The sequence below is a fragment of the Triticum urartu genome, chromosome 6A, assembly GCF_056163025.1.
Source record: "Triticum urartu cultivar PI428250 chromosome 6A, HENAU_Tu73, whole genome shotgun sequence".
NCBI lineage: Eukaryota > Viridiplantae > Streptophyta > Magnoliopsida > Poales > Poaceae > Triticum > Triticum urartu.
In genome coordinates, this window is record NC_141878.1 from 570725050 (window position 1) to 570741146 (window position 16097).

General features: G+C 47.6%; 1 protein-coding gene, 1 non-coding gene and 1 pseudogene across 3 annotated transcripts; 1 reads left to right on the forward strand and 2 right to left on the reverse strand.

The window, feature by feature from the left end:
* Positions 1 to 680: 680 nt before the first annotated feature.
* LOC147966423 (UNC93-like protein 1 pseudogene) lies at positions 681 to 2717 on the reverse strand (annotated as a pseudogene).
* An 8121-nt stretch (positions 2718 to 10838) lies between these two features.
* LOC147966424 (U1 spliceosomal RNA) lies at positions 10839 to 10999 on the forward strand. The gene has a single exon (XR_015609587.1). It is a non-coding gene; the product is annotated as a U1 spliceosomal RNA (small nuclear RNA).
* A 131-nt stretch (positions 11000 to 11130) lies between these two features.
* LOC147966425 (uncharacterized) lies at positions 11131 to 15744 on the reverse strand. 2 transcript variants are annotated; one of them, XR_015608913.1, is made up of 6 exons: positions 15460 to 15744; positions 13937 to 14872; positions 13380 to 13556; positions 12583 to 12673; positions 11637 to 11747; positions 11131 to 11524 (listed from the first exon to the last, which is right to left on the reverse strand). XR_015608913.1 is itself a non-coding variant. In XM_087528893.1 (6 exons), the coding sequence occupies exons 1-6, from the start codon at positions 15631 to 15633 to the stop codon at positions 11473 to 11475; spliced, it is 1593 nt and encodes a 530-aa protein (XP_087385019.1). In that variant the 5' UTR covers positions 15634 to 15742; the 3' UTR covers positions 11131 to 11472. The 2 variants fall into 2 exon arrangements, 1 of the variants encoding a protein (XP_087385019.1); XM_087528893.1 differs by having other exon boundaries at positions 12531 to 12673; positions 15460 to 15742.
* Between the last annotated feature and the right edge of the window lie 353 nt (positions 15745 to 16097).

Sequence of the window (16097 nt, forward strand, 5' to 3'; positions counted from 1 at the left end):
GATATATTTGGATTTGAATTATGGTGAAATTGGATCGAATTTTTGCATATATGTTGCTTGGATTAATTTTTAATTTTGTGTAGTTTCTGTTTAACCCTGTTCTGCAGCATCCATGGCTAGATCTTTTCTCACTTGTGAAGTTACTTTTACATGGTAAATTTCTCTGCGTGTTACTCCTTAGGCTAGAGATCATCTCGATTTTGCACTGGTTTCCTTACAAAACACTGTGATCATATTTAGATAGTTACAACTATATATTTGGTGATGGTTTCCAATTTTGATGAGATGTGGATGAGATTAGTCCTTCTATTTGTAGCTGATCATCTTCTGTTATTAAGGAAACTTTTCCAATTTTAATTATAATATATGGCACTTTATAATATTTGTAAATTGCTTTGGTGCTCATATTCGACAAGAAACATTTCAAAACAACCAAGTGTTAGCAATTCAACACACGGTTTCAGCCTAGGGGCAGTACAAACATTTCAACACACAACTCATACCATAATCTCAGACTGCAAATTCTGACAAAAACTAGGCGGCTGATTCTGTGGGAAGTTTCCCAGAATCTGACTCTAGAGAATTTGCAGATGCAGCCATGAAGTGTGCCATGGGCATCGTACTATCTTCATGCTTTACAACCAAGAATTGGTCTTTAGTCTTGTCCATCCTCAACCAAGCTAGGGAACTAAACTGTCTTTATCCTTTACAACCATCGTATTGGCTTCATCCTTTACGGCCAAGAACACCAGTAGGGCGAGCAAGGGGCAACTGAGAGTCATAAGTCCCCAGTTAATGAACAGTTGGGATATCAAGGACGTCTTGTGCCTGTCCACCTGCCATGCAACAGTCGCCCCTGCACTTTGCGCCCCATTGTAGAATCCGATATACCTGCACACAAACACAAGTGCTGAAGAGTTTTATTGCCACGTTAAAAAAGATAGTTTTATCACCAAATCAACAAAGTCTTCTGCGGAGTTTATAATTCTTTCTTAAACGGAAGTAACACGCTATATATCTCAAGGAAGAACTTGCACATCTGTATCTACGAAAAATAATTGAACCCTTTTTGACAAAAAAGAACAGACAAATTGTACTGTGATAGGTGAGGATTTAATTTCTTGTCCAGGTAAGTGAGAGGAAAAGGGCAAAGGAGAGACGAGAGAACAAGATTAGGAACCAAATATTAGGCATTTTCTTGCCTAACTTACTCGGCAGGTTAGGCATTTTGTACCCACCTTTATTTTTTGCGGGTGAAAAAAAGGCGGGTACGAAATGCCTAACCTATTATCCTGCTCTCTCAAAGAGCAATGATCCAATAAAATAGGGACATTGAGTTAGAATTATTACCTACTGAGGACCCGTGGGTCATCTGAGAGGGCCGCAATGATCCAGTAGACGAGGCTCTGGAAGATGATGCCCATAGCTAAAAAACAGCAGAAATGGGCCGGCGTACCGGCGTCCATCCTTGAAATCGATGAGGTCCTCCCACTTCCCGTCCTTGTATCTGAGTTGGTTGGCGAGGCCTCCTCCCCAAATGGCGGTGCCGAGTCTGGCGACGATAATCACCCCAATGAATCCCCTCTTCCTACGGCTCGCAAACCCAAAGTCGAGGAAGTAACCGATGCCGGCGGAGCCGATCATCCGTGCACCCCAGTCGAATACATTGTTAAGGCCCTGGGTGCGGAGTCCGCGGGGAGCACAAGAAGCATCTTCCAGTTGGTGAAGAGCTTAAGGATCTCAGCACCCTCACTGGCTACGGAGGAGTAGGCGACCCCCGCGACCTTGCTCCCATCGTCACGGGTGATCTTGCTAGGCGGTAGGATGAGGAGGGCGAGCGCGCTTCCGAGGAGCATGAACGCCATGAATGCGACGTAGGTGCCGTCGTTTACCGGCATCGCTGCCACGGTAATAGTTTTTTTTTTAAGCATCAGTACAAACACAAGCGCTCATATACACGCGCATACACTCATCCCTATGAACGCACACACGCACACCCTACCCCTATGAGCACCTCCGAGAGACTGAGCCGGCATATCATCTTGAGATTTACGAAGTCACCGTAGGCGCCTTGTCGTCGATGGGAACGTCTCCTCCCACTGAAAACGCATCGCCGGAAATCCTGAAATAAATCCAGGATTAATGCGAGCACCAGGATTTGAACCCTGGTGGGTTGGGGAAACCACTATCCACCTAACCAACTCAACCACAGGTTGATTCGCTGCCACAGTGGTAGTTGAGCGGAAGGGGAAGAGCCCCCCAAAGACGCCTCCGAAATTGTAGAGGCACCAGAATATGGAAATGTACGCGCCGCGGCGGTTCGGAGGCGGGTAGGCGGTTATGATTGCACCCTGGGCGGCCCAGAGGAGGCCCGCGCCGGCGCCGAGGATGGCCCCTGCGGCTACCGGGAAGGCCATGGAGCGACGGTGGTTGTAGTAGAGAAAGGAGGCGTCGTAGAGCGGGTAAGTGAGAGCGCCGAAGAGTAGGGTGGTGCGTGGGCCCAAGAGGTTGTGAGCCGCGCCGCCCAAAATGCCGAAGACGGCGAAGCAGGCGTAGAGGGCGGTGTTGGCGTTGTCGGCGACGGTGTGGTCAACCTGGCCGCCGCCGCCGATGCCCGAGAGCGCGTTGAACATGCCAGGGCAGCAGAAGCACACAAGGCCGATCAGGCACACCTGCGCCAGTGGGGAGTTGGTGCGGAGGAGCCCACACTTCACCGGCGACGACCGATGCCCCTCTTCCACCACCTCCGGCTGCGGCGTCACAACCGCACCAGACATTTTGGCCTTGTGTTGTGTACCAGCAATTTTGATAAACCCTACTGTCTTCAAGACAAATGGTACGGTCGATCTAGAACTTGGAGCTATGTAATGAGAGAACAGGCTTCCACAAATGGTGCTGAACTGACAGAACTGTACGTATGTATAGAGAGAAAGAGAAGCACACCCATAGAGCAGAAAAGGAAAAGAGTGAAAGAAAGAGCTAGGGAGTGAAAGTAGATACTGACTAGTCATGAGTGTCATAGAATGCACTGCGTGGACTTGACTAAGTTTTGATTTACAAAGCTATCAATTTGTCTCAACAAGCAACGCACAATTTAGTTTTCGTTTTCACTTTCTTCTACATTGTTCGGTTTCTGGTATGGATATTCGTGGCATATTTTTTCAGAGGCGCACGTCACACTACTATTGACGGATGTATATTCCTCCATCTAACCGCCGTGATGTACATAATTGGTGGCTTGAAAGTAACGGATTTATTAAAGCAATAAAAAAGTCACCTTTCCACAAAAGAGTTCCTTTTTCATTATTGTTCCTTCTTCACTAAAATATTATCTCTTCACAAAAAGATGTTCCTTCTCCATACAAAATGTATTTTTTTTCATAAAAAATGTACCTTCATAAAAATTGTTCCCTTCAGAAAAAGATGTTCCCTCAAATTGTTTCCTTCATAAAAGGATGTTTCTTCTTCAGAAAAAAATTGTACCTTTTCTTCAAAAATTTCGTGTTAGATGTATATTGGATAAACTAGGGATGTAATTGTTTGGCCCTCAATGTAACTTTAACGCTCCTTAGTTAAGCCAGGTTAACTAAATTTTCTAAAATTGTAGGTCATTTAGTTGAACTAAAAAGGGGTCGGAAAATAGCCTAAATGTACAAATTTGGACCCGTAGGATGGACAATTCTAGAAATAAACTTTCCACCAATATGGTCTTTGCGGATATATGCTCATCACAATTGATACTGTTTTAAGGTAACCACCTATGATAATGTCATCACTGACCAAGGTGATGCATTTCGAACAGGTTCTTTTTAAGTAGTTTTATTAGAAATATTTTTTTATAGTAGAAATGTTTAATATTTAAGTTACTCATCTAGGTCCGTCAACTCTTAGTCTTACAACCGAAAATATCTGTGTACTACAGACAGTTGTATTTATATTTTTGTGGAGAATCAAATGTCTTTATCAAAGATATATGTTGTGCCCTCGCAAAAAAAGATATATGTTCTCGACAACTAGAATATCAAGGCTGAAGACTTGAATAATCTTACCTGTTTTTTGTAGCCAGTAACAATTCTAGAGACAGGTACGGTCACCCATGTCGAAGAGGAAGAGAAGATATTTTATCTCAATAGCATTTTACGGAAGATTCTTCCTGCCCACCACAATATGACGTCAATTTCCTAAAAACAAAACGACGTCGTATTAACCCACAGACTTGGAGCTAAAGACTTGAATAGTCATATACTTGAGTCTTGACTAGCAAATATGCCCGTGCGTTGCAACGGGGAAAACAAATCCTCACATGCGTGTAGCAGCCCATCCATATTGTTACTTCTCCTCTTCGTCACCATCGCCAATAGTTGTCAATCATCCATCAATTAACGTCGACCATGATCAATCCCAAGGTGAGCTTGGTCATCACATTTTAATACACCATTTTTGCGAGCCCACTAATTCAAGATGAATATGGTCAATTCCATGGTGATGAGTTTGGTCATCGCACTGTAGCACGTCGTTCCCATGGGCATCTCGCTATACTAACTTATAGTTCTACGGACAGTGGCGGAGGTAGAGGGTGGACAGGGTGGGCCGTGGCCCACCCTGAGATTTGAAAATAGCCTTTATACAATAGAAGAAAGGCTAAAAAAATAAAAGGAAAACTAAATGTGTATGTACAGCTACACTATTGGCCCACCCTGGCCCAGTGGGCTAGGTCCGCCACTGTCTACGGACAATGATGGTGTTTGCTGCGGTGACGAGAGTAATAGAGAATAGGTGGAGGTTGCACCATGCGTGCATCGGCACAAGCACAAGGACCACATATCCAAACCAATGCTAGATGCAAATTGCGCTTATATAATTCACTTAATGTACGATATAAATAAAGCATGTATGCAAATAGGTAGGTCGCCAGTTGGTTGCCGAGGATTGATGTTGTGATTGCCGTGTCGACTCCAACCCACACATCAATTGTTTAGCAGATTTTTTTAGCCAAATTGTTTAGCAGATGGACATTGGTGGAGCAAACTGGGCTGTTGAAGAGCATGCTCATGTTTGGCCCAATTGAGCGATGGACCATACGGCGAGAAAATCGCAAAAAAAAAAGATATATGTTCTCGACAACTAGAATATCAAGGCTGAAGACTTGAATAATCTTACCTGTGTTTTGTAGCCAGTAACAATTCTAGAGACAGGTACGGCCACCCATGTCGAAGAGGAAGAGAAGATATTTTATCTCAATAGCATTTTACGAAAGATTCTTCCTGTCCACCACAATATGATGTCAATTTCCTAAAAACAAAATGACGTTGTGATGTAGGGTAGAACCCTAGTGGCCCGATTTTTCACGAGAGGAGCGGATCCCGCGAAGAACACGATGAACGCGAAGAGGGGAACGAGGAAAAACGGGAGAAAACACAAGAGGAACACTCAAACTAATAAGAACAAGTCACACATGTGCTAGATCCTCGGGTACATAGAACGATACACGAATCCACGGACAACTAAGGACGATACAAAAGGGTAGCCGATTCTTTTCCGAGAGGAGGTCTTGAATCCACAAGGGGATCTTCCCGTAAAGGGGTCTTGAATCCAAGGTGGATCTTCTCCGTAGAGGGGCCGCGGTCACTCTTGGGGAGATGATCCGTATGGATGAGCAAAAGCTATCCTCACATATGAGCTACAACTTTGCTACCTAGAAAGTTGTACGGGATAGAGTATATATAGTCTAGGTAACGAAAGGGTACACGGGCCTCGGCCCAAGTGGCTGCGCGCAGGCAGGGCCGGAAGTTCCGGGCTAGGCCGGAAGTTCCGGGCACCGGAGGTTCCGGGGAGGGTCCGGCCTAACCAGAGAGTTGGCGCGGTGGAGAGGTGCTGGCGTCCGGGGGCCGGAAGGTCCGGGCAGGCCGGAGGTTCCGGGCACCGGAAGGTCCGGGACGGGGTCCGGGCTAACCCGAGAGTTAGCACGCCTGGGCTGGACGAGGTCATCGGCGGCCGGAAGCTCCGGGTCGGCCGGAAGGTCCGGGGGCCGGAAGTTCCGGGCTCTGGCCGGAAGTTCCGGGTTGTCCAGAGTGTTGACGCCTGTCTCTTCTTCTACAGTCCTCAGCTCCGAGTCTTGAGCGTTGTACCTGGTGACACATAGTATCTCGGACTTAGGCAGTAGCCATGTCTCACTTGAAGAGGGGGAAAACTCAAGTAGGAGTGATGTCATCTCGGATTGAATAGCATGCGCCCTAGCCCTTGTCATTGGTCCACTTGGAGCTTGGATAGTTGAGGTGGCGTCCATGTGGATGGTCGTGGGATGCTCCGCATCATCTCCCCTCCCTTGGGGAAGATCCGTCCTCGGATCGAGTTCTTCATCACCATGGAAGGGAGAGAGATCTTTGATGTTGAAGATGTCGCTCACGTTGTATTTGTCCCGTGGGAGGTCGATCTTGTAAGCGTTGTCGTTGTAGCGTGCGAGCACCTTGAAGGGTCCATCGGCTCGAGGTCGAAGCTTAGACTTGCGTTTTTGTGGAAAGCGCTCCTTGCGAAGGTGTAGCCACACGAGATCACCAATGTTGAAGACCATAGGTTGCTTGTTGACGTTGAGCTTGGTCGCAAGGCGTTGTACTTGGCGCTCGATGGTGTTTCTTGTATCTTCATGCACCTTCTTGATATGGGTCGCTCGTGCACTTGCGGCCAAATTGATTCGCTCTTGGAGTGGTAGAGGTAGAATATCCAATGGTGACAAAGGGTTGAATCCGTAGACGACCTCGAAAGGGGACTTGCCGGTTGTTGAGTGTCTTGCTCGGTTGTAGGCGAACTCGGCGATGGGTAGACACTCCTCCCACTCCTTGATATTCTTCTTGATGAGTACTCGAAGTAGAGCGGAGAGTGTGCGGTTTGTCACCTCCGTTTGGCTGTCGGTTTGAGGATGCTATGCCGTGGAGAAGAGTAGCTTGATTCCGAGCTTGGCGCATAGGGTCTTCCAAAAGTAGCTAAGGAACTTGACGTCACGGTCCGAGACGATACTCTTTGGCACACCATGTAGACGCAATATTTCCCTACAAAAGAGATTTACCACATGTGAAGCATCGTCTATCTTGTTACAAGGAATAAAGTGTGCCATTTTTGAGAAACGGTCCACAACGACAAATATGGAATCTTTCCCATTGCGTGTCCTAGGCAAACCAAGTACAAAGTCCATGCTAATGTATTCCCAAGGTTGGTATGGAATCAGTAAAGGCATATAGAGACCATGAGATTGAGCTTTGGACTTAGCTTTGCGACATGTAGAACATCGGTTGGTGAAGCGATTGACGTCCCGAAACATCTTTGGCCAAAAGTAGCTCTTCGAGAGCGTGGCGAACGTCTTGTCGCGTCCGAAGTGTCCCATTAAGCCTCCTCCATGAGATTCCTGCAAAAGCAACAAACGAAGCGAGGACTCGGGAATGCAAAGTAGATGGGTTCATTGTCACTCAAATGCTACCTACAGATTTATAGGTGGAAGATTAAGACTTTTGACCTATACAAAGAAAAAAAACAAGTCCGCGCGAGATGTTACATTCAAGTGTTACACTTAATTTTGTATTTTACACTGGCGAAGCACTGCTGTCCTGTTGCCTTGAAAATTGTCAAGCATACATGTTACACTAATAAGAACATCTACACGAAAATCTGAATTTTTAAATTTTATTTGCTTTTTTATTTTGAATTTACTGTTCATCTAAGAGCACATGCACCCTAGAGCCAAAACGGCCGCAAGGTATATTCATACATACATCTAAAGCCAACATATAATAAGATCGTGTGTTCAACAACATCTGAAGCCAACATATAATAAGATCGTGTGTTCAACAACATCTGAAGTGACATGTATAAGTTCGTAGCCAATAACAAAATTCACAATCTGAGAACATCTATAAGATCACAACAGACATATATAATTGAGTTCATAGTCAACGACAAAGTTCTCAATCTAAGAACATCTATAGATCATAGCCAATACAAGTTCATAGCCAGTGACACAGTTCTTAGATCTACGAACATCAATAAGATAATATTCAACATATATAAGTTCATAGCCAACGACAAAGTTCTTAAATGTAAGAAGTTGTACTAATCAAATAAAAGAAAATGAAACCATGGGGAATTGCGAATGGGTTGCGTCACTGGTGATTAAATGAAGTGTGTTTGCAATGTACTGGGCTCGCTCTTGGTAAACACACACTTTTGGGTCCACACGTGTGTAAAAGTTGTTTCGCATAAGTTGTTCCACCCCTGTGTGATGAGAGGCCTTCATAGATCGCGTGCACTGTCCCGCTAAATTTAAGTCGCGGATACCAACCACACGGGGTACCCGTAATCTTCTAAGTCTCGTCCATGACAATAGCTTAAAAATAAACACTATTGTGTTAGCCTGCTACCAAAAAGGTTTGAAAAGTATATTTTTGCTAGAAATTAACCATAAATATCCCCACATGTGTTTCTTCATTGAGTTGTATCTAAAACTTAGCAAATATTTTTCACGGGCAAGCAGGAGCACTGCATTTTCATTTCCGTAGAGGGAAAACTGCACAAAGAAGCTTGGCAAATGTTGAAAGGTCTCCCACAAAAATTTGGGAACTGATTTGAACTCTGCTAGAAATTGTTGGATCTGTGGATGATAGTACATATTGTTCTGAAATCTCAACATCTTGGCCTGAACTCTTTACCCATACGGATACAGTTCCCATAGCACTAGAGAGAAACAAAACTGCAAACACAGCAGCTGACGCTACAGCAGACGGAAAGAAGCTGGCCACCATCCATGCGAGGCATTGAAAACACAGCGTATCTGCGGCAGGTGTGGGTCAGACGTTGAAGCACCATTTTTATGTCTTAGAGCATCTTCAGCCGCGCCTTCAACAAGGCTTCTCAAGCCATTTTTCGGCCGCCGGCACCAAAAAATCGGCTCAATCGCGTCCTCACGGGCCCGTTTTTCATCGGCTTGGGCAGAAATTAGCGTCAGTGGATACAACACGAACCCGGCGCGCTGGGGGTGCTCGGGGGCGCCGGGCGAATTGTTTTGGCGCGAAAGAGCCGCGGGCCCTCCTCGCCAGCGATTCGTCTTTCTTCTCGCCGCTTCGTCGTCCTCATCGCCTCGTTTCCCGTAACGAATCAATGCCAAAACTGCCGCGCGCTGCCGCGCCGGTCAGCCTGCGTCATTGATGCCTCACGGGCGGCGCAGTGAAGACCGGATAACGCGCGTCCCTCGCCCTCCCTCGCCCGTCACGCGTACACACGGCGGCACGCGTACGGATGGCGCCTCGGCCTATATAAGACGCGCCCCAGCACGCCGGAGGAGGAGACACGCACTCTCTCGCCGTTGCCGTTCCTTCCTCTCCTCTCTCTCGCCGTCTCCAGTTCATCACCCATGGCCGAGCGCTTCCCAGGCGACGGCGCGGCGGCGAACGGCTTCGGCCGCCGCCATCTTCATGAAGATGAAGCTCGGCTCCTCTACGAGGCCGAGTACCCGGTCCCGCCAGACATGCAGGTGCCCGGGGCGTGGAGGATCAGCGCCGGCGGGGTCCCGGTGCCACCACCGCCCACCGGGGCGGCGAGGCGTGCGGAGATCACGCGTATCCGTACCTCGCTGCCGCAGGCGGCGAGGGAAGGGCCGCGGTACGTCCCCGACAGCCCTCTGTGGGAGGCCTACTTCCGCCGCCGCCACGCCGAGCAGCTCGAGGCCACCAACGGCGTCGTGCCCTCCGGGAGGCTCAACGTCGACAGGCGCCGCCGATGGTGGGGCGTGCCAGGCCGCACGCTGGAGGCCGTCCTCGAGTACATCGCGGGCGGCAACACGCCGCGGCTGGAGTACCCCGCTCCCCCGTCCCTCTCCCGCCGGCGTGGGAGCTCCTAGAGGCGCATGGACCCGGGGGCGTCCTCCTCTTCGTCCGGCGGCTCTCCCTGCCTCCGCCCCGTCAAGCCGGAGCCCCAGGACACGCCGGTTAGCCGCCGCACCCGTAGCTCCCGCGTCCGCATCGCCGACTCCACCCCCCTCTGGCCGCCTCGTCCTCGTCAGGCCAAAGCCGGAGCCCGGTCTCCCCGTGGAGTACGAGGAGATAGCCCGGCGCGGCATCTCCGACGAGGACGCCCTACGGTGGGCGCGGGACAACTACCTCCGCGAGGAGACGGTCCGGCAATGCCGGGCCCTGAAGAAGATCGCCGCCCGCAAGCGTGGGCGCGAGGACGAACACGGCGTCGTCATCCGCGACAGCTCCGACGACGAGGACGCCCCCGGATCGTCCAACCCGCCGCGCCAACCAGGGGAGGGGTGCAGCAGGGACGGCGGCCGCGGAGGAGGTGACGACGACGACGACGGCGACTACACGCAGTTCTACCGCCTCCTCGGCATGTAGAGCAAGGACGGCGGGCAGCGATGAGCGAGACGGCGGGCCTAGTAGTTTTTTTATTTTTTGTAAAATATTTTTAAATATGTATGAACTAGCCGAACTTTGCTTGAATTTGCGTTGTGTTTGTGCCGAATTTAAATTTTTTGAAAAAAACATGAGCGCTGCCACTGGGGAGCATCACGCCCCGAGCACGCGGTTTTGCGTCGGTGTGTCCTCAGGGAACGATTTTTAGCACCTCTTGAAGGCCGAAGAGCTGGAGATGCTCTTATTCTTCTCTGGCGCTACAGAGACACGACCAGGACCAGCCGTGTGGCCTCGTGCGGAATCCGGGCTGGGCATCCGTCCGCACAGCGCCCTCCTGCACAAAACACACCAGCGCACGGTTTAGTACCACATCGGCAGCCGAGTTGCCTTGGGGCTGGAGGGGCGGCTACATATGCAGCCCACGGGCAACGTTGGAACTTACTTACCTGGACGGGGTCGACGGCCGATCAAGAAGGGTCGTGGCCTAGATCAATGGCCTGCATTGCACTTGGCAAGCGTGTTGATCTGCCATCTCCCCTTGTTGGGAGAGTGGGCGTCATAATTTGTGATAGAGGGGGTACGCGTTCGCGCGGCCCCTGCCAATTCTAATTCAAGCTTCAAATTCTACAGATTCAAGTTTTGACATTGGCACTCTACATGAGTGTCAGGACAATGTAGATGCAGATTCAGACTAACATTAGCATTTTGAGTTTCAGGAAGGCACAATTCATACTACATTGGAAATATGCTTCCTCCTGATGGAGGTTGACTTGGGTTCATCATTGTCACATGGGGGATACATATAGATCTCAAATATGGTGGAATCGGATCAAATTTTCGCACATATGTACATGATGTCATACATGGGATAAGGCTACAAAAGATATGTACAGATCTTTGTTATATTCTGGGAACTTGACATGTCGAATCAATGCATGAAATCGCATGTTTCAGCAATGGGGAATCAGCCCTCTCCAGACCAACCAAACAGCTTCGTCCATGGCTGCAAGAGATGTGGCGGCGCTACCGTCTTCAAGAGGCGCCTTGAGGGGGTGAGCTGGTGCCAAGGTCTTCATGAGGCAACAACACCTTCACAGACGTCCCCACGACACAACGGGCACACCCTGCAGCATTGCATCGACAAAACCTTAGCAGGAGATAGCTAGCGAAACAGGCCCGCGTTATCGGCGATCTAAAATTGCCTTTTTGCAACAGGAGGAGCTTTTTATTCCTTACCTGTGTATTTCTTTGAGCCACTTGTCGACACACTGCAGGTGAAACTCATGTTTGCATGGGAGACTTCTTATCTGATCTCCATCCTCATATTCAGTTAAGCAGATATGGCACCTGAAGAAGGTGACAAGCACAATGTTAACATTTCAGCATCTCCCAGGACCACTCCGAATGAAAAGACTCAAACCAGGAAAAAGAAGAAATCCAAGTGTTAACTTGCAATTCCAAACTATATTTCAAGATATCTGACATGGGACTTATGATAGCTTTATGGAGAGATGTCCATATTTTTAGCTAGAGAATCCAGGCCTCACAAAATCGAGCTTCAAGTGCACAATAAATTCAATATCTGACATGTACAATACAATCATTCTCAACTCGTGGGTACTAGTCTACTAGACATAACAGATTTGCAAAGACCAAAAGAAGAAGGGTGTCAAACAGCGATCATCCACACGATTCAGGTCTCTCTAGATGCTGCACACAAACTTCTACTCATCAGTTATCACAACACTGTTATCCCCTTTATCCAGGCGCTAACAGCAAAACATGCAAAGTCCGCAAAGTGCAAACTGTGTCTAGTAAATTCAACTTGACATGGTGATTTTAACACCTAGCTCATTGTGATAGATATTATGTCATGGAAGACAAAGTATTAACCAGAACATGCTTCCTTCGTAAGTTCTCTAAGATGTCAACAATGCCTAGTTAGCAATTAAAATTGTATAGATTATTATTCAGTGTCTCACAATATGGTTTCTGGCTGGATTATAATAGGTGTAAGATAAAATTGTTGGGAAGTTTATTTGAAGCAATTATCAGAAACATACCAACATCAGAATTAGTAAAACTGCTCCCTTAGGAAAATTAGACAGATTAAAATGACAAGAAGCTCACTGTTCCATATCAGCACTGCATTGGGCTGTCTCAAGCTTTTTGTAGCTCTTACATGGTAATGAATTAACCACAGCCTCTGGCGCTTGAGCAGAGGCCATGGAAAGTGAAAGTGATGAGGGTTGCCGGTGAATCTCATCCAATACCTGGAAAAAATTGTGCACGTAAGCATATTAAGTAACTAGAGAAGAAATCTTATACAAAAACAACAAAGGAGCAGTTAAGTTGACAGAATCATCCTTTAAACATTCCACTCCTAGTTTAGTCAATGGGTGCAAATTAATGTTAATTACAATTTACATCCCCCTATAGACTGAACTATCAAAGTTCCTATTTCTAATTTTCTTGTGGTGCTTTGGCCTCATAAATTAATCAACCATCATACAGACATAGCCACAAAACAATCCCTGCAATACTGACTTCGTTCTGCAACTTACTCGGGCCAATTCTATTTTGTTGTTGTCAGGTGATTTACTAATTCAAACAGGTTAACACGACCTTTATGCAAAAGAGGAAATAGTTGAAGTTCCTGTCTAATGTAGCGATTTCAAATTCCGATATGAATCTGCGTGAAATTATCATGTTGCTGTGTTGAAGTCTGTAACTGGAGTAACAGCTGCATATGGCAATCACATACATTTGTCAAAACTCAGAAGTAAGCAGGGGAGAAGTTGTGTCAAAACTCTGCATAACATATATGCAGTTGTGTCTCTTAGTTCTTCTAAACACAAGTAGAATGATGTTGATAATCCAATGAATCAGACTTGAGCAACACAAACTCAACAGACTGAGTGCTAAATAGTTCTCAACACTGAAATAAAAACATTTAAAAAATGAAGGGAAAGAGCAAACCTCGAATAATGCCTCCGTTAACATGACAATTCTTGATATACTTGCACGAGCACTAGATTCTTCAGCAACCAAGAATGCATCACAGGTGCATCTGCCAATTTGGTGAATCCCCAAAGGACAAGCAGCAGTACTTTGTCCGTTCCCACTATCAAAAATAGCACGACGGTGCTCCCTAATCTGTAACAAAACAATAGCACCAACTTAAGGACACATGTGCATGAGATCAAGCAGCAAATGATTAAGACCATAGAAAACAATGCTACCAAGTGTAAGAACCAGAACTGAGAACACATCGGGCATAGAAGTGGTGCAGAAATGAAACAGCATATGCAGCATATAGTGTAGGTTCACTTCACGGAATTCTGAATATGCTGAAAGAAAATAGCGAGAACACATATGATGATTAAAGTACAGGGTTTTTTTTTCAGAAAATAGTGCAAACCTACATCAACAATTAATAACTTAATCTGAACATAGTGACACCAATAACATTTCCTAAATATGGAATCGCAACATATGAAAGAGTAGGCATAGCTGCCATAGGCCAGAGCAATTACCCGAGATCTTGAATACTGGTTTACTCTGATTGAACCATGGCGTCTACGATGAAAGTATCGTGCCTCCTCAACCTCATCTCCAAAAAGATCATCACCAAGGTCTAGCCATCTACTGTAAAATCCCAGATCATCAGTGTCTGAATCTAGATAACCTCTAGAACCACGTCTTGAAAATGAATCCCATAGGACCCTTCTATGATTTCTTCTTGTTTCACCATTACTCGAATCTCTAGAGTGTTCTGGGCCATCATTTGAGAAAATGCTAACCATGTCTTCATGCACTGTACTTCCACCAATCTGACCATGTGACACGCTGAATATGGTTGGAACATCTTCTCTGCTAGCAGTTGCATCTGGAATTGATTCTCCAATGATGGATGATGCACTTGAAGTAGCAGGCAACACAGATGTTAAGCTGGATTGAGAAACATCTGATCTTTCACTTGACAAAACATCTCTGGATGAAGTCCTGCGGAGAGCTGCCTCGCCGTCTTCCAAGCCAGGCACGATCCTTTCAGATGCCATCAGCGAGGAGTGGAAATCAGACTGGGACATGGAGCCACTAACTTCTGTAATGAAAACCGCATCAATATGGACATTGTCAGGTGCAGGTTCTACAAGCTCTTGTGCCATAGGACTAACCCCTTCTCCAGATGTTCTCTCACCATTGCCAGCTTCATTACTTTGATTTCCCCTAATCATGGCATCCTTTCCTGATGAACTCCCGAGACCACTCGTTTCAGCATCTTTAATTCGTAGGGCATGCTCCTTGTTCTCATGACAGTCCAAGTGGTTGAACCTGAGACGGTGACTTATGGTGCTTGAAGACGGATGCACTCTTGGGTCTGGCTCGCTGGTGTGGCGAAGATCCTTAGCAGACAGAGAAGGCTGGAAATCTAGCCCAGCCGCTGCTCGCTCTGCTTGCCGAGTTGCTGCCTGCACAACATACCTTCCTGACATCAGTCAACAACAGAGATAACAAAACAGAAGGAAAAGAAAGCAACCTTATCCACTGAAAGCATGAAACCCCACTGGCACTTCAGTAACATACAGAAATGCTGCAGTTCACAGGTTTAGTTCAGCTTATCACTCAAGAGACCCCCCAATAGTTCTAGTGTGGAATGGCAGATTCTGTGAGCTCTCCATTCATGTCCATTATGAGGGTTGCAGTATAGATGTAGGCTAGCTAATCCATAGGCAGCTAATCATGCCTGCATGGCACGGATGTGTAAGGAAGGAACATAAATGTTCATTCAGCTAGTCAACTGCCCGTCCATAGCCCATACTACTACCTATCATGATTGAGCAAGCAGCGGTACAAAGGAAATGGCGATAAAAAGCTCCAGAAGCAAGTCCATGGCTCCTCCCAACCAAAGCTACGCCGCCAGAACCACCATCCCCAATCCCACGACCCAATGAACAGTAACCACCGACGAATCCCTCCCTACCGCAAGCCAGCCCCAACGCCGAGACCCGAGACCCGAGACCAGCCCTGTGCTAGGAGGCTAGGAGCGACTGACTACCTGGAGGGCGCGCGAGGAGGAGGCGGCCGCGGCGGCGGCCGCGGCGAGGCCCCCGCCGTCGCGCGCGGAGGATCCGGCCCCGAAGCACCCGGCGAGGCCGATCCGCGGCCGGCGCCGCGGCGACGGCGAGGACGACGACGGGCCGGCGGCGCAGCTGCTGCTCGCGGCGCCCATCTCGCTCTGCCTTTCGGACGGACGGATGGATGGATGGGTTCCTCCGCTCTCCGATTTGGGGGAGAGAGTGGGGAGGGGAGTGCCGTGGGTGCGGGGCGCTGTCCCTTTTACATCTGCGCGCTTTATAGATTGCTTTCGCTTCGGAATTCATTCATTTATTTTTTGCGGGCGATGGTTGCCGGCCCGCCGGGTTTTTATCCCGACCTTGAGCCATTGACTCTGGGGTTTTGAGTCAAGAACATAAAGATGGTGCTTGTTGAGTCCACACAAACTGTGGGTGGCGACGAGAAGAAAAGAAATGCCAGCCTCCGGTGGCTAAATGCGTGTTCTACTCCCTCCGTCCCATGATATAAGATCGTTTTTTTAATCTGCGCAGTTCCATGATATAAGATCGTTTTTTAAGCTGCGCAGAGGGAGTAGTCGAGAGGGGTAGATGGTATTCCAAATTGACACGTGAATGTGTA

Bases quoted from the DNA above. Each gene is read 5' to 3' on its own strand.
- LOC147966425 (XM_087528893.1), bottom strand. From the start codon at position 15,633: ATGGGCGCCGCGAGCAGCAGCTGCGCCGCCGGCCCGTCGTCGTCCTCG. The intron at 11,748-12,530 runs GTGAGCTTCTTG...CACCTTCTTCAG, and splicing joins TGCAGTGCTGATATGGAACA to GTGCCATATCTGCTTAACTG. The intron at 11,525-11,636 runs GTAAGGAATAAA...GCAATGCTGCAG, and splicing joins TGGCTCAAAGAAATACACAG to GGTGTGCCCGTTGTGTCGTG.